At 40.5% G+C, this 18,087-nt stretch overlaps 1 protein-coding gene across 5 annotated transcripts in view; it reads left to right on the forward strand.

The window, feature by feature from the left end:
• Positions 1-18,087, forward strand: part of SHROOM2 (shroom family member 2) — a 190,223-nt gene that overhangs the window by 121,568 nt on the left and 50,568 nt on the right. For all 5 annotated transcript variants that reach the window (XM_084617250.1, XM_084617251.1, XM_084617249.1 and 2 more), the window contains 3 exons: positions 677-808; positions 6,638-9,278; positions 11,748-11,848. In XM_084617250.1, coding sequence (XP_084473376.1) covers positions 677-808; positions 6,638-9,278; positions 11,748-11,848 — 2,874 coding nt within the window. The remainder of the gene's footprint in view (positions 1-676; positions 809-6,637; positions 9,279-11,747; positions 11,849-18,087) is intronic.

Genomic DNA, 18,087 nt, shown 5'->3' on the forward strand with positions numbered 1-18,087 from the left:
GCACCTGCATGAATTATCTGACTTTCAGAGGGGCAGAACACCCACAGTTCCCATTGATTTCTATGGGAACTGCTGGTCTTCAGCATATTTGAAAGGTAAGTGATTTTACTTAGGTGCTAACTTTAGATACACAGCTTTAACCTTTAATTTATTTTGGATGCCCTGAAGCCATTTGAATGCTAGAGCAGAACTGGGTTGTGTTAGAAGTCAGGCCTCTGTCACCTTTACAACCTGGGATTGAATAAAACTATTTATGGCTTTGTCCTTCCTCCAGCTCTTAATCTCTCTCCTCCCCACATACACACCTACACAACAAACTTTACAAACTCTTATTCAAGAGTTGCCATGTTATAAAATGAGACATAAAGTTCACTGGTCCTTTGAATAGTGCAAGGTCAGAATAAATTCTAGGTACTTATTTACCTTAAAAATACAACCACAAATCTTGCATAGAATTAATGTTTCATTGTCTGCGTGTTCAGTGTTTTGAAGGCAAGTTGGCATCTTTTCAAAACTGGCTTGTAGAGCATTACATAGCACATTGTAATTTAAACTTATTTTGCATCTGTTTTGTCTGTTTCAAGTTAATTAGATTTGGTGCCCAATGTTTTTCACTGCATGTCACCTTATTAGGAGATCTGTATTAAAAGTATGTGCTCTAACTCCTTCATTTCAGAAGAAATGATCTAGCCTGCAGGCCCCACTCCTGGCATGCAACCAAATTCACAGAGAATCAGCCTGAGGCAGCCACGTCACAGCTCTCCTCAACCAATGTCTGCATTTCCTGGCACTCCCGGTATCATGCAAGGTGAGTTTCTGTTTAAGCTGCACGTATCAAGTTCTGACGGTAAGAGAACAATAATGTACCTCATATTGTTCATAATTTTAAACCGTGAAGATGGAATCTTTCGATTTCATTTATATCAAAATCTGTTTTTAAAATGTGAAGATAATATTGAGACTGCCCAATGTATCAACAAGTCGGTGAAGAGCTGCTAGTATTAATTTAATTCAGAAATATATTTAATTATGTATGTATGTAAATGAAAGGCAGCTGAAAGGTATTTTTCTTCTGTGCATTTCTTTTCAACATCCACTTTTTAGCATCATAAATCTTTGTAAGGGCAGGTCGAAGGGTATACTAAATGCATTAATATCTTCAGTACAATGGAAAAATACCAGAGGTATTGTCAGAAAGCAGGATTCTTTGAAAAATAATATAAACTCTCTCTTAGGGGACACAGAGCATTTTTGTTTTAGACATTAAGATATTGGCTGTTTCATTAGTGAAATTACTTCCCATAATCTGATCTCCACTACGGTACATGTTTAGTGTTTGTTGACAGTCAATGACTGTCTCCTTCTATAGTTAAAATACTTACATTTGTTAGGTCTCATTCAACCCTGTAATGGAAATCCTGGCATCCTTGTTTTGGTCGTGAAACTTCTTTCATTTTTTAGTAGAGCGTGATAGGATCTGATTACAGGCCCTTATTAGTTTCCTCCTTATAATAAATTACCAACAAACCTCATGAAAATGTTATTTTCCTCTCAATTTAACTCCCATTTGGAGCATAGTTATGCTAGGAATTAGGGGAAATCACTGAGGGATTCATTCCTAAATTACAAATCTGTCTTGGGATTCTGTATTTTATTGCTGCAGATTCTCCATCATAGCTCCCCCCACTTACTTTAGGATTTCGTTTTATGAAGCTATAACTAATTAGATCTTTTAAAAAGTTCCCTGCTATTTTTTTTAAAATAGTTTGCATTCAGCCCTTAAAGAATAATACAAATACTAATTTTTATTTAAAGAAAATCCCACACATTTTGATCCTCCCCCCACATCTTCACATTGTAACATTTTATTGCGAGAGGGCTTTTATACGTTCTATTTCTCTACCTCTTGAGTGCTTCCTCTCAGCTTACCTGGTATTATACTGTGTATTTAAATAGCACATGGACAGTATTCCACTTACATTGCTGAAGAGCACAGTAGACCACATGCAGCCAGACAAAAATCCAGAAATTCTTACAGCTTTACTTCTGAATTGTGATGTTAGCTGTATAGCACTTTAGACTAGAAGTCATTACTACATATTTTGACAGAGATGTTACATTGATATGCTGTCTGCTCATCTCTGTTGGCTACCTAGATGAAACTTAAAGTTCCGTTTGTCAGAGTAGAGAATAATTATTTACAGCCTGATCTGGAGGGATGCTGAGTACTTATAGTTCACAACTGAAGGTAGTGGATTCAGATTAGACCCATGAATTGTAAATTAGGATTGAGAGGGATAGTGTCTCTTCTTCATTTTGATCAAGCCAAGCATGCTGTTATCACTGAACAAATAAAAACCAGCACCAGCCCCAATGTCCTGCCATACATTCCTTAACAATTAAAAAGGTTCTAATGTCCAAGGCACTTTCTGTGTGAAACATATTTGCCTAATGTACTACTATCAAGATCTCTCTAATTAATTTGTTAAATGTTTTGAACACTTAGAATATGAAAGTCACCATATAAAGCCATATGTTAGTGTGCCCTATCATTACAAATATATTTTGCAAAGAAAAAGCAATATAGTTTATATCTTTGTGTGTTTTACATAAGCTGTTTGCGTCCTCATCATCCTGGTTGTATAATTAAACACTGTGTCTTAATTTTATGCCTCTGACCATATTGACTGAAATGAAAAAAGTTCAAAGGCAATTTTTCTTTTGCCATTGTAGCAACTGCTATGTAGACTGCCGTGCTAGAAAGGGGTTTCATTTTCATTTCAACTTCTTGACAGAGAAAGGAATTCTGTCGTATCTAAACTATACAAGAATGACTATTAAGCTTATATATAATTTCATTATTAGCTTCCACTGTGTGTGTGTTACAGAAAGTTTGATGGACACTTTATATAGTAGTTATAGAGAAGTGGAACAATGCTGGAATTTCTACCACGGTGCAGTGCCTGTGTGAGAAATCAGTTTCTTTTGTACCAGTCTTTGACTAGCATTGTCTGATAAGTTTGATGCTCTGCCTCTCTAGATACTGGAAGGAAAAAGGAGCCTTCTTTCTCTCCCCTTCCCTCATGCTGCTCAGCTTCTTCAAGAGGTGGGGTGGTCTTCTGCTCCTCATCCACAGCTTTATTGTTGTTGAAAAGTAGGCTGGATCTCCACTACTGGATACCTCCTCTACTCTCCCGCCTTGTGAGAAGAGGCAGGGAAGATAGTGGCCTCTGCTACTTTATCCTATTCTCCATTTCTTAGGTCATCCTACTCTGTATATAACTTAAGTGCCTGCCTTTGCTGCTGCTCTTAGCTTTCCTAAGCATTTCTACAAATTTGGCATGGTTTTTGACAGTTTCTCTGCTGCTCATGGGATTCTGAGGAGCACTGCTGAATTTGGCTGGAGTCTGGTTAATTTCACTCTGCTATATAGGTGTGTAGGTATAATTGCTCTCCCTTCTGAACTGCTGTAGTGCCTTTCATCCAAGAATCTCAATGTGCTTGATAAGCTTCATAATACATAGAACCATAGAAATGTAGGGCTTGAAGGGACCTTGAAAGGTCATCAAGTCCAGCCCTAGATCATCCTTGACCGGTGTTTGTGCAACCTGTTCTTAAAAACCTCCAATGATGGGGATTCCACAACCTCGCTTAGAAGCCCATTACAGAGTTTAACTATCCTTATAGTTGGGAAGGTTTTTCCCAATACCTAAGCTAAATCTCCCTTACCCATTACTTCTTATCCTACCTTCAGTGGACATGGAGAACAATTGATCACTGTCCTCTTTACAACAGCCCTTAACATATATGAAGACTGTTATCAGGTCCCCCCCTCAGTCTTCTTTCCTCACAACTAAACATGCCCAGTTTTTTAATCCTTTCCTTATAGGTCAGGTTTTCTAAAACTTTTGTCATTTCTGTTGCTCTCTTCTGGGATCTCTCCAATTTGTTCACATCTTTCCTAAAGTGTGGCACCCAGAATTTGACACAGTACTTCAGCTGACACCTCACCAGTGCTGAGTCGAGCAGGACAGTTACCTCATGTCTCGTACATATGACATTTCTGTTAATACACCCCAGAGTGATATTAGCCTTTTTCATACCTGAATCACATTGTTGGCTCATATTCAGTTTATGATCTGTTGTAACCCCCAGATCCTTTTGAACAGTTTTACTACCTAGCCAGTTATTCCCTGTTTTGTAGCTCTACATTTGATTTTTCTTTCCTAAGAATAATACTTTGTGCTTGTCTTTATTGAATTTCATCTTATTGATTTCAGACCAATTTTCTACCACAGTTGCTATTATTTAATATTTGTATTACAATAGCATCCAACCAGGATTGGGGCTCCACTGTGCTGGGTCTTGTACATACTGTGATAGAGCTCTGTCCTTGCCTCCATGGATCCCGCATTTCCTGGCGGATTTCACTAGCCTCAAAGTCTCACTGTGACCCTCCACATAACCCTTCTTTCTCTGGAGACAAGCGTCACAGTCTACTGAGCCATTTTCATCATAAGCCAGCAAGGGGGGTGAGGAGAAGTTATCCTTCCTTGCAAAGTCTTTGTTTTCTCCCAGTCCCAGTGATTAATCAGGGGACACAGGTGGGGTGGGGGGAGAGCCCAGGCCCACCCTCTACTCCGGGCTCCAGCCCAGGGACGCTAATAGTATCTGCTATGGTAGCTGACCTTTTAGAAACATGACATGTACAATTCCCTGGGCTACTTCCCCCACAGCAGCCCTCACTTCCTCAAGCTCCACTTCACCCTTACTTCAGGGCCTCCTTCCTTGTGCCTGATATGGTGTGTACTACTCAGCCTCTCCAACAGTGCAACTTCCTCCCACAGCTCCTGACATGCACACCCACCTGACTAACGGGGAGGCTTTTAAACCAGTTTCAGCCAGCCCCTGATTGGCTTCAGGAGTCCCAATCAACCTAGCATTCTCCCTGCCTTCTGGAAAGTTCTAATTGGCCCCAGGTGTCTTAATTGACCTGGAGCACCTGCCATTTCACTTATCCTGGTACCAGGGATTTGTTTAGCCCGGATTTAATATATCTATCTCCCACTACTTTTCTATAGCCATCTGGCCTTGCCCCATCACAATACATATATGTAGTTCCTGACAATCTCAAGAAAAGTGATCAATGGATCACAATGGGAGAGATGGATACGATCAAATATATACAGTTTGTTTATATAAATTAAAATTTGCTATTTAAAAAGTTAGCATGGCTTAACTGTCAGTTATCCTTACCTGATCCTCAAAACAGCCATCCTAGATTGGCTTATTTCTTCTCAATATTGTGGCAGAAGCTTGTGTTGGGAAGCAGTTTAAAAGAGGACAGGGTAATGGCCTTACTGATTAATTCAGATGGGGTGACCGATGTGGAAGAAGGCACAAAGATTGGCCCAACTGTGTCAATGATGCCAGCCTCGTTGGCTGAGTGGTAGAGGCGTGGGAAGCAGTGTGATAAATGGTGAGTGGAAAGGTAGGGATGGGCAAAGTTGTGAAGGGCCTTGAATGCCATGGAAAAAGCTTGAATTTAGTGTGAGGAAGCAGGGAGAGCTAATATCAGGGGTCAAAGAGGGAGTGATGTGGTTAGAGCAGTGGGCAAGGATGATGGCCTTAATTGCTGTGTTTTGTATGGACCAGAGGTGGGTGTCAGGCAGCCAGAGAAGAGGCGATAACAGTAGCCAGGCTAGCTATGGGCAAAAAGCAATGTTATAAAGGAAGAAGCAGCAAAATTTGGGGGCAGTCTAAATGAGCAAGAGAGAGAGGGCAGGGCTGAAGGCCTGAGTGACTGGGAGGATGGTGGTTGTGTTACTAGTGACAAGGAGTGGGGAGAATTTCTGAGGGAGGAAAGGCCAGGAGTTGAGTGTTGGCCATGTTAAGCAGAAGTTGATACCAGAGCTCCTGGGAAGAGATGTTGCAGAGCTGTGCTGAGTTGCAGGATGGGATGGAGGGAGTGAAGTGGTGTGATAGATTAGTAAGTTATTAGCAAGTGATGGTAGCTGAAACCTTAATGGTGAAAGGGAGAGAGCACACACAGGGTGAGAGCCGTAATAGAGGGATTTGTGGCCGTGGTTGCAAGCAGCACATTGTGGTTTGGAAGTGAAGGGTGGGGCAGTGTTTGGAGAAGCAGGTGGGATTAAGGGTGAGGTTTTGTAAAGGAAACGGGCAAGGGTAAGAAAGAAGGAGAGGGCAAGAGTTTAGTAGGGAGGGAATGGGATTGGTGGTGGTATTGGAGATAGAAAGTAAATTGGAAACTTTGGATTTGGTATTAGGAGATGGGGATGAAGGGAGGGAGATCAGACTTTTCTTTGGATGTCAACATGATCTTACACAAGGAGAAGGGGTGATTCCAGGAGAAGTAGGCTTACTTACGCTTCATTATTCCTGTTGTGCAGGAAGATAAACTTGAGACGCAGCTGCTGAAGTTCAGTCACTATGTTAATGGCGGAGGAAGGATGAAGCCTTGATTCCGCCTGCTCAGACCACTAGAAGACGTGTGCTCGTGTCTCTCTCTGATAGTTGCCGTGTGTATGGGTAGTACCAAGCCCCCATGTGAAATCAGCTTCATTGTTGCAGTTATATGGACGTACCGCTGATGGTATTGTATGTTCCTCTGTTATAGCTCCTCCCCTCATGACCTGTCCAACTCATGGGATCGGTCAAATCTGCATCGCACGTCTGAGCGATTCAGTTCCCTGGGAAGTATGGACAGCTGGGACCACGCTCTCCCAACATCCCAGTATGGAAGGCTTTCCTCTGCGAAGTCCAACAATAGCATTGATCATGTAGGGAACCAAAGCAAGCGGGATTCTGCCTATGGCTCTTTCTCCACTAGTTCGAGTACCCCTGATCACACTCTGTCCAGCGTGGATGCTGCTTCAACGGACCACATGCTGTATAAAGTCGGCCACTGGGACACTGCAAAGCACGGAAACAGCAAGACTGGCCAGTTAGTGAATGATAACAGTGGACTGGAGGACAAACCTGGATACTTGCCACTTCCCATTCAATATGAGACTAGCAAGAGTCCTAGATTGGAGGAACAGCCCGATTCCAAGCTCTCTGGCTCTGGAAGATCAAGTTTTGGACCTATCTGGCATGTTCCTGATAAAAAATCATCCTCCCCTCCACCACCACCTCCACCTCTCCGAAGTGACAGCTTTGCTATTACCAAAGGCCACGAGAAGGCCCACGGTTCAGTGTACTCAGAGGGTGCCAGCACCCAGCACTTTACAGTTCTGAACCAATCTCAGCACAGGAGGGACTGGAGCTCAGAAACTGCAGAACAACCAAGAAGGCCTGTTAGGGCTAGTGACAGGAGCACAGACGGAAAGAGGATCAATAATTCCAATTATAAATCTGATGTTAGTCTGGACTACAATTTGTCCTCTGCTGGTGATAGGTACAATAATAATCCAGGAAATGCTAACAGACTGCAGTCCTCTTTGTCCAGCACTGATGTTCGGTTTGCACAGCCTGCTTACGGTTACCACCACCAGCGCCAGTACAGCGATGAAAGCACTTTCTTTCACCATGCAAGAGCTTCGACTTCGCCTAAAGAGCAGCGACATATTTCCTCTTACAGTGGCAATAAAGAACTACCTGCCAACCACTTTCTTTGCTATAGTCCAAACCAAGCCAGAATGCTCAAAGCTTCTACTAATAACAGTGCTGCTGAACAGAAGGTGGACAACACTGGACAGAGTCGTTATTATTGTGTCACAGCAAAACAGCCTGCCCAGGGAAGCTCACGGCCACTACAGCTCAAGGATGAATGTTGGAAACCTGGAATAGGAGCTGATGGTTCCCCTGGACCACATGAAAATCCTGCCATAGTCACGATGGTCCAAAAACCAAAATACTATTTACCGCAACAACCTGTCGAGCCTTTGCTAGAAGAGCGTGAGAAGAGTGGTCACTATGCAATGGACAGTGGAGGGGATGTTAAGTCTTCTGTAGTGGAAGATCCTAAAACAAGTTTCACTGAAAAACCTGGCCAAAAGAAAAACTCTGATGGTAGTTTCGAGGAAAATGGCAATAGCTACAATCAGCAGGAGTGTACAAAGAGCTGTGTCCCTATCAGTGAACACAGAGCTGCCCAGAAAGATATCAGGTGGCGACCAGAAGAGAGTAGTAAGATTTCTGCTCAGAAGACCCCAATTTTGCACTCTTTAGCTCAGGAAGGGAAAAAACAGTCTGACAACTGCCTGAAAACTGGAATGGATAGACAGCTCCCATTTGATACTCATACGGCTAAGCAGGCACGCAGAAGTGATCGCTTTGCAACAACCCTGAGAAACGAGATCCAAATGAGGCGAGCAAAGCTGCAGAAAAGCAAAAGCACCACTACCTTAATGGGGTCAAGCGAAACAGAAGAGGACACTGAAAACTGGAAACCAGATTCAGTGGAGAACTTAAACACAGCTTCAGAGAGCTCTTTTACCAGCTCCTACACGGATCACTTGAAGGAGGCCCAGGCCAGGGTCCTGAGGGCTACTTCCTTCAAACGGCGGGACTTGGAACCTAGCCCTGCTGATTATCTCCCCAGGTCACCAGAACGGAAGACAAATAATTGCAACTCTTCCTTGTTGGCTTGGGTTTCTGAAGACATGTCACGTTTTCTTGAGGCTATGCAGGCTAAACCAAACTCATCAGGGAGTGGCACTCATCATATTTCCCGCATTGGAGCTAGGAAGAGGTTCACAGCAGAACAAAAACTGAAGTCTTACTCTGAACCAGAGAAGATGAATGAAGTAGGGGTATCAGAAGATGACTGCCGTCTCCACCGCCGTCCAAATACATCTGAAGAAGCCCTGGGCTCTTTTGCAGATAAGTGGAAGTTCTTTGAAGAAACGAGTAAGCCCACATATCGTAAGTCTGCACAGAAACAAACTCCCTACAGTCTGCCTGAGAGGCCTGATAAAAAAGCTCATGGACATGAGGGTGAGGAGTCGTGGTATGACAGAAGGGCTCGGGCAGCCTCTTTTGGAATTGAAAGTACACAACCTGAAAAAGATAATGTCCATTACCTTACTCACAAGTCTGCTGACAAAGTGGTGAAAACTGAACAGTCTCAGAGGTTGGGAACGTTTGCAGAATATCAGGCATCCTGGAAAGAGCAGAGGACACCTCTAGAGCCAAGGAGTTCAGGAAAGTACCATTCAGCTGATAACATCCTTGATGCAAGCCATGAGCAGCATGAGAAACCCCAATACACACATGAGAGATCCAGGTCGTCTCCTTCTACTGATTTCTACAAACAGGTATGGGGCTTTCGTAATCTCCTCTTACCTTAGAATGTGACAGAGGGGAAAGAAAAATAAATTGTGTGTGTAAGTGTTCAAGTATGGTCAAAGAACACAAGCAAAGTATTGTTAATTGTATTATTACAGGTAGCTCACACAAAAAGGCTTTACATGAGTGTAGCATTAGTAGTTCAGCATGGAACAAAGTACACTGAGCTAAACAGTTCAGTCACTTTTGTGTTGTCACTGGCATGATTGAAGAGAAAATAAACTGGTTCATTTGACTGTGATGTTAGAATATATTGGCGGACGGATTCGATTTTTATCAGTAAATATATGTAAACGTCAATTTCACCAGATACACATAAACCAACAAAAAGGATATTTCCATCAATGACCATGGAAATTTAATAGGCAAAGTAAGAAAAATGCTGCTTGAGAACTTTGATTTAAAGTTATTTGTTTTGTATATTTTGACATTTGATGTTGACAATTTGTGTTTTAATGGTTAAAAACCTTTCGCTTTTTGAATCTCAACATCTATTATCCTTAAATAATAATTATTTGATCCCAATTATTGCTTGACACCCCCATAATTTCCTTCAACTATTAAAATTTAAATAGATAAAAATAGAAAAAAAATGGTTAAAAATAAACATCAATATTATCTATCAAAATTATTTAAAGAATTGAATTCTGCCGAGCCTAACTGTATCTCATACTTTACAATAGGGGTAAGGGGAGGCTGATGGCAATAAACCCTCACCCAACATGACACAGTTGCTCTGCTTTCCTAGCCCCCTTCCCCAGTTCAGATGTCTTCTGGCCCCTTAGAACTCTAAGATGGAAAAGGCACTGCAAGGAGGAACAGTATGCAATCACCCCCCAGGAAAATGACTTGATTGGTGCGCTACTGGTTCTCTTCTTTCTCTTAAACTCTCTTGGTCCATTAACCAGATACTGAAGCACTCGCTGTCTCACCTTAATGGTTATGTTTGAAAATCCAAGGATGTAATAAAGGTTAATACGACTTAAAGAAAAAATAGGTGGCCCTTCTGTTTTGCATGAGTGATTAAAAGAAATCTGATCCTCAGAGAGATGCCGAAAGTCTGCTCAGCTCACAAGCAAAAAGCAAGTTAATTTTTAACTGTGCAGTGTGAGTGAGGGGACAGTTGGCGGGGGAGAGAAACTGAAAGACTGACCCTTGTAATATAGTTATTTTAAAGGCATATTAAAGCTGCCGTAAGATTGCCTCATGTGTAAGGGATCCTAGTCAGGGGGAGGGTATCGTCAATTTGAGCTGAACTGCCTCCTCTGCAAATACAAAATATTGGGCTCGAGTTAAAAATAAAACAGGGTATCCCATATTTATAATATTCCTCCACCTTTTCCCTTTTTCTCTCATTTCCTGCGCTTCAACTCCCTTTGCCCCATTTTAAAAAAAGAAAAATCCAGGAGTCAAAATTTAAAAGTAGTTTCATACAAGATGAGAGATCCCTTAGAAAAAACTCACCTGATCTATAGTTTGGTTTAATTTAAACAAAAGTCTTCACTAGGACTTTTGGAGTGACGGGGGGAGGAGTTACTTGTATAAATAATCTTCTGGGCTGTCACTTACAAGTGACTGTTTTTCAAAAGCAGAAATTTTATTCTGAAGAGGCAGGAATTGCTGAATTATTCCTCTTTTATTGCCCATCCAGCAATAAAAATTGTCCTGTAATATATACCATACATGCATTGATTTTGTTAGTATCAAGTTCAGCGGAGGCTACTTGGAATGGCACAAAGCAAAACAAACCTAATGCCCATCCCCAGCCCCACCAACAAAAAAAACAACAACCCAAAACCCAGTGTTTAATCACTTGGACAATACAGTGCTGGGTGCACTGTAGATGTATATAACAAAATCTATTAGATTTAAAAAAAATTAAAGGTATTTTACATACTTCACATGTATTATTTAGTTGGTTTGAGTACCCAGTGCAACTGTATTTCCCATGAGTTCAGCGTTTCTAATACAGTGTTAGACTTTGGGTGTGGTTGTTTGAAGATACTGAGGTAATAAAATTCTGGAAGGTCAATGTTAAGTGTTTTGTTGAGAAACAGAAACACACAGAAAGAAGTTCAGAAGTCCTCAAATGCTTGCCTGTATTCAAATGCTAACAAGGCTACGTTAAGTTTTTTTACAATACTTTGGTTTTGGCAAATAGAAGTTGCTAAGGTTTATAAATATTATATTTAAGTGTTTCCTTCTAGACCAGTGAGATAAATTAGTAACATGAGCACAGCGAGGTTCGTAGTGCCACAGAAGATGTCACGTGGCATACCATACAACCCTTGAAGCCAAACCACCATAAGACATGTTACATTATTGACTTTATGTATGTTCAAGCAGAGCAAACCCACAAATAAGAGGTTCCATAATATATTTTCAGGAGACTGAAACTTGATGACTTGGTGTCTTACTATGTTATAAACCCTTTGCAGAAAGTCACAGTTGAAGTAAGGAGGCAAACCGAGGATTCAGGGGAAGATGGGGAATGTATTTCCTCCAAAACTAACACTGATGAGCAGAATTGCACTCTAAGGTGGGTATGCTTTTTTTTCTGTCTCCAAGGCTGAAAGTTTTATATGAGGACTACGATATGCGAATGAGCTGGTCTTTTGCTACCCAAAATAGAAGTTGAGGTAAACTCATGTTGAACATTGTGCTATGTCTTCCCCCCCCCCCCCATGTACGATATAACAGTTCTTGGAGCTAAGATTTCTGACTGTGAGGTAGATCTTTTAAAGAAATTACGTACTGTCCAATTTATTGTATTTTCTTCAGTCCCAGCAGAGTCTTATTATGAGGGTGTAGAAAGAGATCCAATCTTAATATTGATCAATTAAATGCTTTTAAAGAAAAGAAAGTGTTTGATTTTCCTAAAGGAGTGTGTCAGGGATACACGTGGCAACTACTGTAGATTGCTGGAATATAGTAATATAGTAAGTCAGTTTTCTGTAAAGATAAAATTACTGAATGGAAAACCGATAAAGGGCTCTCGAATGTGATTTTCCACTCACCACTTTTAATTGTTAAGTGAATTAATAGATGGAAAGCCGCTTGGAAGAATTATACCGTTTTTCTCCTATCTTAAATAATCTGTTTTGACACAGTGTAATTAAAACCCTTGAATCCCTAGCACAGTTGGGACCTGATCCTGATTTGGGGCCTCTGGGTGCTATTGCGATAAATAATTGAAACTACAGCTGCTAAATTGCACTTGGCAACCAAATTTCAGACAAGAACATACTGTGTCTAAAATAATTTAGTCAACAACAGCTTTTGTATCCTGTTTTTTAACTGTAAATTAAGAACAAAAGCATATATGGAAGGTTTTTTTTAAAAAAAAAGTCTCCACTGATTTTCCTCATTATATGTACTTAGAATCTTTAAGTGGTAGAATGTCTCAATGGGAGATAATTTCTTAATATAGCAAATGCACATACAATATGAGTATAGCTATGCATCTCCCATATGATCAGCAACTGATTTGTACAATGTATAATATGTGTTCATTATTTTCCCACCTTATAAACTTTATATTATGAAGATTGATGGTTCTGTTGGTTTAAGTGATCTGCTCTGTTGTTTTGATTCTGAGTAGCTCTTTGTATTTACTGTGCAGTAGCTTTTAAAATGGAATGTGTGTGTGTGTGAGAGAGAGGGAGAGAGAGAGAGAGCATGAGCATGAGCCTGGGCTAGAGATGACTGTAGGCAGACAGCATCTCTATATAACTAAGATGTTTTCCATCTAGCATTGTGGAACTCTAGTAACAAAAGCATCTGAATAATACACCTACGCCAGCATTTTAACAGTGTCTGTGTAACACAATCCTCGTTTTATAACATAGAATCCATGTAAATCACATGACTGGGCACCAGCTGTAATAACTTCTTTGTTTTAAAGCAGTACACTGTTTTCACATGCTGTTGCAGCTCAATTATTTGACCATTGCACCACATTGTAGGAAAAGGTTTAGGAAAGTGGTCTCTTTCATGGTCTTTCCCTCAGCTCTTTGTCTGAAGCCAAGGCCATTTAAACTATGTAGAGGGCATATATGTCTTTTATAGACTGTTTAATTTTCATGCCATTTATGGTCTCTGAATGATAATGAATGGTTATTATGCAGAAACTATAAAAAAAAAATTAAAAAATGTCACTACTATAGTGAAAGGCCTAAGTGGTAAGGGAACTTGTCTCATTCATCGTAATCTCAATTAAACCTATGTTCTGTGGAGTTGCTCTAAAGAAATTTGATTTAATACTTTTTCCAAAACTAGCAATTTGTAAATAATAATTTGTTTAATCTGGCTAATCTGTACTTAGTTTTAGAACATTAACCAAGTAGCCCATGGAGAAAATATTTGCTTGCTGGCATGTTTAATCTCTTTTTTTTTTTTTTTTGCTACTTATATAAAATTACACTACTTATGAGCCTGATCCTGCATCATCCACACCAAATGGGGATCTTTGCCATTGGATTCATAGCTGCAGGATCAAACCCTAAATCTTTAAATGGCTTAAACCTCTGATGACCTGAGTTTTCTGCCAAAAAGTAATTTCATGAGATTAATGTATGGGGCTGAAATATTCTGTAGGTTGCAGTCTACATTCTGTGACAGAAAAATTATAGCCAGTTATTTGAGACTCCCTTGATTATTTTGTGAGTAATAAGTGATTTGCTGTTTAAAATAATTTTGTGTATATTTTGTGCTTATTACAGATACTGTGTATATTGTCATGAATGCTGAATTATTTGTGAATCTAATCTCTCGTATTGAATCTTACATGAAAAGTAATGAAGTATTATAATAACAGATTATACATTTTCCCCCCATAATCTTTAAAGTGAAATTACAGGGCTTGGATGGCTGACTAGTCAGTCAGTTTGCGTGTTTTTCCTTTGTCCGTTTTATTATGTATTGTGCATTTTTAGCCCAGAATGGAAACAATTATTTTATGTTGTTTGCATGAAGATGTTTATAATCCACGAAGAAACTTTCAACCACTTTATGGGTTTGGCTTCATTTTTTATTTGGGCTATAATGAATTGTTATACTTAGTTAAGTTGCTTAGTACCATCTCTGGAAAAACTAGAAAGTGTCTGAATTCTAGTATTCAGTGCTCTGTTTTATGTTTATGGGAACAGCGAGCAATTGAGCACTTCTAGATATACTTACAACTACTCATTCAAGTAGCACTACTGCTATGAATTGCAAACATTCAAACTCCCACTCCCACACACATTGGGTACAATTCCAAGAATTGTCAGAATTCCAAAACCAGTTCTGAACTTCTAGGACTGAAACATATTTGAAATGAAATTAGTAGGGTTGCCACTTTCTAATAGCTGGTAACCGAACCTCAAGGCCCTACCGTCTGCTCCTCCCATCCCCCTCAATGCCCCACTCCTGCTCTGCCTTCCCCCCAAAGCCCTGCCCCCACTTTGCCTTTTCCCTCAAGGCCCGACCGACCCCCCAGTCTGCCTCTTCCCCCCAAGGCCCCGCCCCCGTCACTTGCTTCTCTTCCCTCCTCCCCCTGTTACTTGGATCGTCTCAAGGAGCCTGCCTGCAGGTAGGAGGCAGCCCCAGCTGAGCAGGGGCTGGCATGGATTAATGATCCAGCGCCTTCCCACAGTAACTGGAATTCTGGTTTGGATGCCATTTAGGGTTGCAAGGTCCTCTTTTTGACCGGACTTTGCAGTAAAAAACCAACTGTCCAGGTAAAACTTTCACGGGTGGCAACTCTAGATACTACTGACGTGCAAAGCAAAGATAATGCAATGTGTGCATATTTATTTTAGGATATTAGTTTCCTATATAAAATTACCATTGAAATGACTTTCCAAAATTCAGCAAGCAATAGATAATGGTAGTGTGTGTGTTTCATAGCTGTCTGTATACATAATGCAGAGTCTTATTTTTTTCAGAACTGGCCTCCCTCTTCTTTTTTCGCAGTCTGATGTGAGCAAATACTTGGCTACGCTTTTAACATCCCCGTAGAGGTTACTGTATGTTTTAAACAGGCCTAGCCCTTGATATTCAAGGGGTGTTACTTGTACCTACGGAGTCCTGACATAAAAAGGTTGTCTTTTAAAAATTGGACCTAGAGAGAGTGAGTGTGTTGGGGTGTGTGTGTGCCCTCAGCACAACTCAGCCTGCATCAAAAGAAAAGCATACATGTAATAGTTTATTCTCTAATTGACACAATTCTACCACCTACCAGTGAGAGGGTCATGGTCCTAGATTTTTATTTAAATTCTGAGAACATTTTGCATGTATCTGCCCCTCAATTTGTTATTACATTGTCTACAAAAAACTACATATTACAAAACTTGAGGCAGTGTTAGATCAAGGTTACAGCTTTTTGTTGTTGGTTGCTTTTTGACATTTAAGAGGTGTTAAATATAGTATCGGCATTTCAGGCCTGACCCAGCTCCAGTTAAAGTAAATGGACACTGTAGGGATTTGTTCTCTCTTCTGAATTATCTGGTATAAGCCACCACTGAAGAGGGGATACCAAACTAGCTGGTCTGTTTGTCTGTTCCGGTATGGCAGTTCATGTGTTCCGAATACACTAAATAAAGCGGAGATTCAGCTATCCACTCTTACTATGCTGCCATGCTATGAGCTATCCCATAGAACAGGGCTCGCCAAACTGTGGCTCTTTTACCATTAAAGTGCAATTCACAGAGCCCCCCCCCAAGGCCTCCCCCATTTTCCAGCTACCGGACCAGGGGAGGGAGGGAACTCAGGACCTCTGCCTTGCAACAGGCTGGTGCAGTAGGGGCTTCAGCCCAGTGGGGAGTGGGGTTCTCAGAGCTTCAGCAGGAGTAGGGTTGAAGCCTGGAGCCCCATCAGGCGCCTCCCGTGGGGCTGAAGCCCTGAGTTCTGGCCCCCGGCAGCTGTGCCCCAGCTCTCAAACTTCTGAAGATTGTCGTATGCGGCTCGGAGGGCCAGTAAGTTTGGCCACCCCTGCCACAGAATGTTTCGGACTTTCATTATGTGGGCCCTTAGCAACATGTATTGTGGTTTATATCAGCCTGCAGTGTGATGGGGAGGAAAGAAGAGACTACTATGCCAGTAAATCTGAGATATAAGAAACTCTTAAACAGTCATCTATCACAGTCATGATCTCAGATGTTGACTGTGAGACAACCAGATCTCTTACAGCCTATTAACCAATTAAACTGCTTTATGCAAACTACGTAAGGATTCGCAAAAAGACAAGGAGTCCTTGTGGCACTTTAGAGACTAGCCAATTTATTTGAGCATAATATTTGAACAATTTATTTGAGCATTGGATGCATTCGATGAAGTGAGCTGTAGCTCACGAAAGCTTATGCTCAAATAAATTGGTTAGTCTCTAAGGTGCCACAAGGACTCCTTGTCTTTTTGCGAATACAGACTAACACGGCTGCTACTCTGAAACCTGTCATAAGTAAGGATTGAGTGATTTGTGCCTGATGTCAAAATCTCCTAATGATGGGCATTGTGTACTTGAATTGAAACTGAAAGTTTTGGGGCTATAAAAGTCAACAATAAATTCAGATTTATTTCCTGTTTCTTTAAGAAACAGAATCTTATAAAAATAAACATGCAGAATAGCTCTCATTTAATCTCAGGTTTCAGAGTAACAGCCGTGTTAGTCTGTATTCACAAAAAGAAAAGGAGTACTTGTGGCACCTTAGAGACTAACCAATTTATTTGAGCATGAGCTTTCGTGAGCTGCATCCGATGAAGTGAGCTGTAGCTCACGAAAGCTCATGCTCAAATAAATTGGTTAGTCTCTAAGGTGCCACAAGTACTCCTTTTCTCATTTAATCTGTCTGCTATTTCTAAGTTGCCTGTCACTGAGGTATCAGAATGCTCGGGTAAGGGTATCAAATGGCTAGTGCAGGGATATTTGGTATGTGATTTTATTAAGAGCATTTTCCTTTTAAAATATTGTAATAGTCTTTACATATATAAAACATAACCCAGAAAAACTGTGTGGAAGGATATAATGCATGCTTTTGGCCACACTATAGGCAACTCACGCTTCACTTTTGTGATAGCCATGATATCATCAGGTCATAGGAGTTTAGGGGGTGAAGGAGGTTTAGCGCGTGCGTGCGTGTGTGTGTGTGTCATTTAGTTCTATCTATGCACAATCATCTCTATAAGTATATGTATACACACACTTTTTCCAGGCTGAAGGGCTTTTAATGAAGATACTTATTATTATATGCCTAATTAATTTACATAGTCATTTAAATGTGATTGAGAAGGTAAGCCATGTGATTGATTGATTTAATTAATTAGTTTATATCTGAATATTTAAAACTTATTGGTGCTGAAATAAGGATATAATTTTCTTTATTGAAATACAAAATGAGACATTAAAAGCCTTTTTAACAAAAACAAAAAACAATTAAGCTTTAAAGGCTGTGAACTTTTCTTCTTGAAGTCAGACATTTTTGGTGATGTAACATATAATACAAACCAAGCCTTCAGTCATCAAGGTTAAAGTTGACAGAGCTTGTATGAACTTGTCAGTCATATAGAAGCAGGCAAAAACAAGCCAGCTGTTGTGAGGCATGGCTTTGAAAATCCTCTGTATTACAGTAAATTAGATACAGAGGTTGAGACAGAATCAGTTCTGTATGTCTTTGAAACAGGCTGGGGTATTTGCAAGGATGCAAAAGCTCATGAATGCAGTGAATAGAGGCAAACGTCTATAAATCCTGGTAAGGTTTCCCTGTATTTAGTTTTAAAGTGCTAGAATAATAAATGTGTGCA

Source organism: Lepidochelys olivacea (assembly GCF_965140295.1).
Source record: "Lepidochelys olivacea isolate rLepOli2 genome assembly, chromosome: 1".
Lineage (NCBI taxonomy): Eukaryota > Metazoa > Chordata > Testudines > Cheloniidae > Lepidochelys > Lepidochelys olivacea.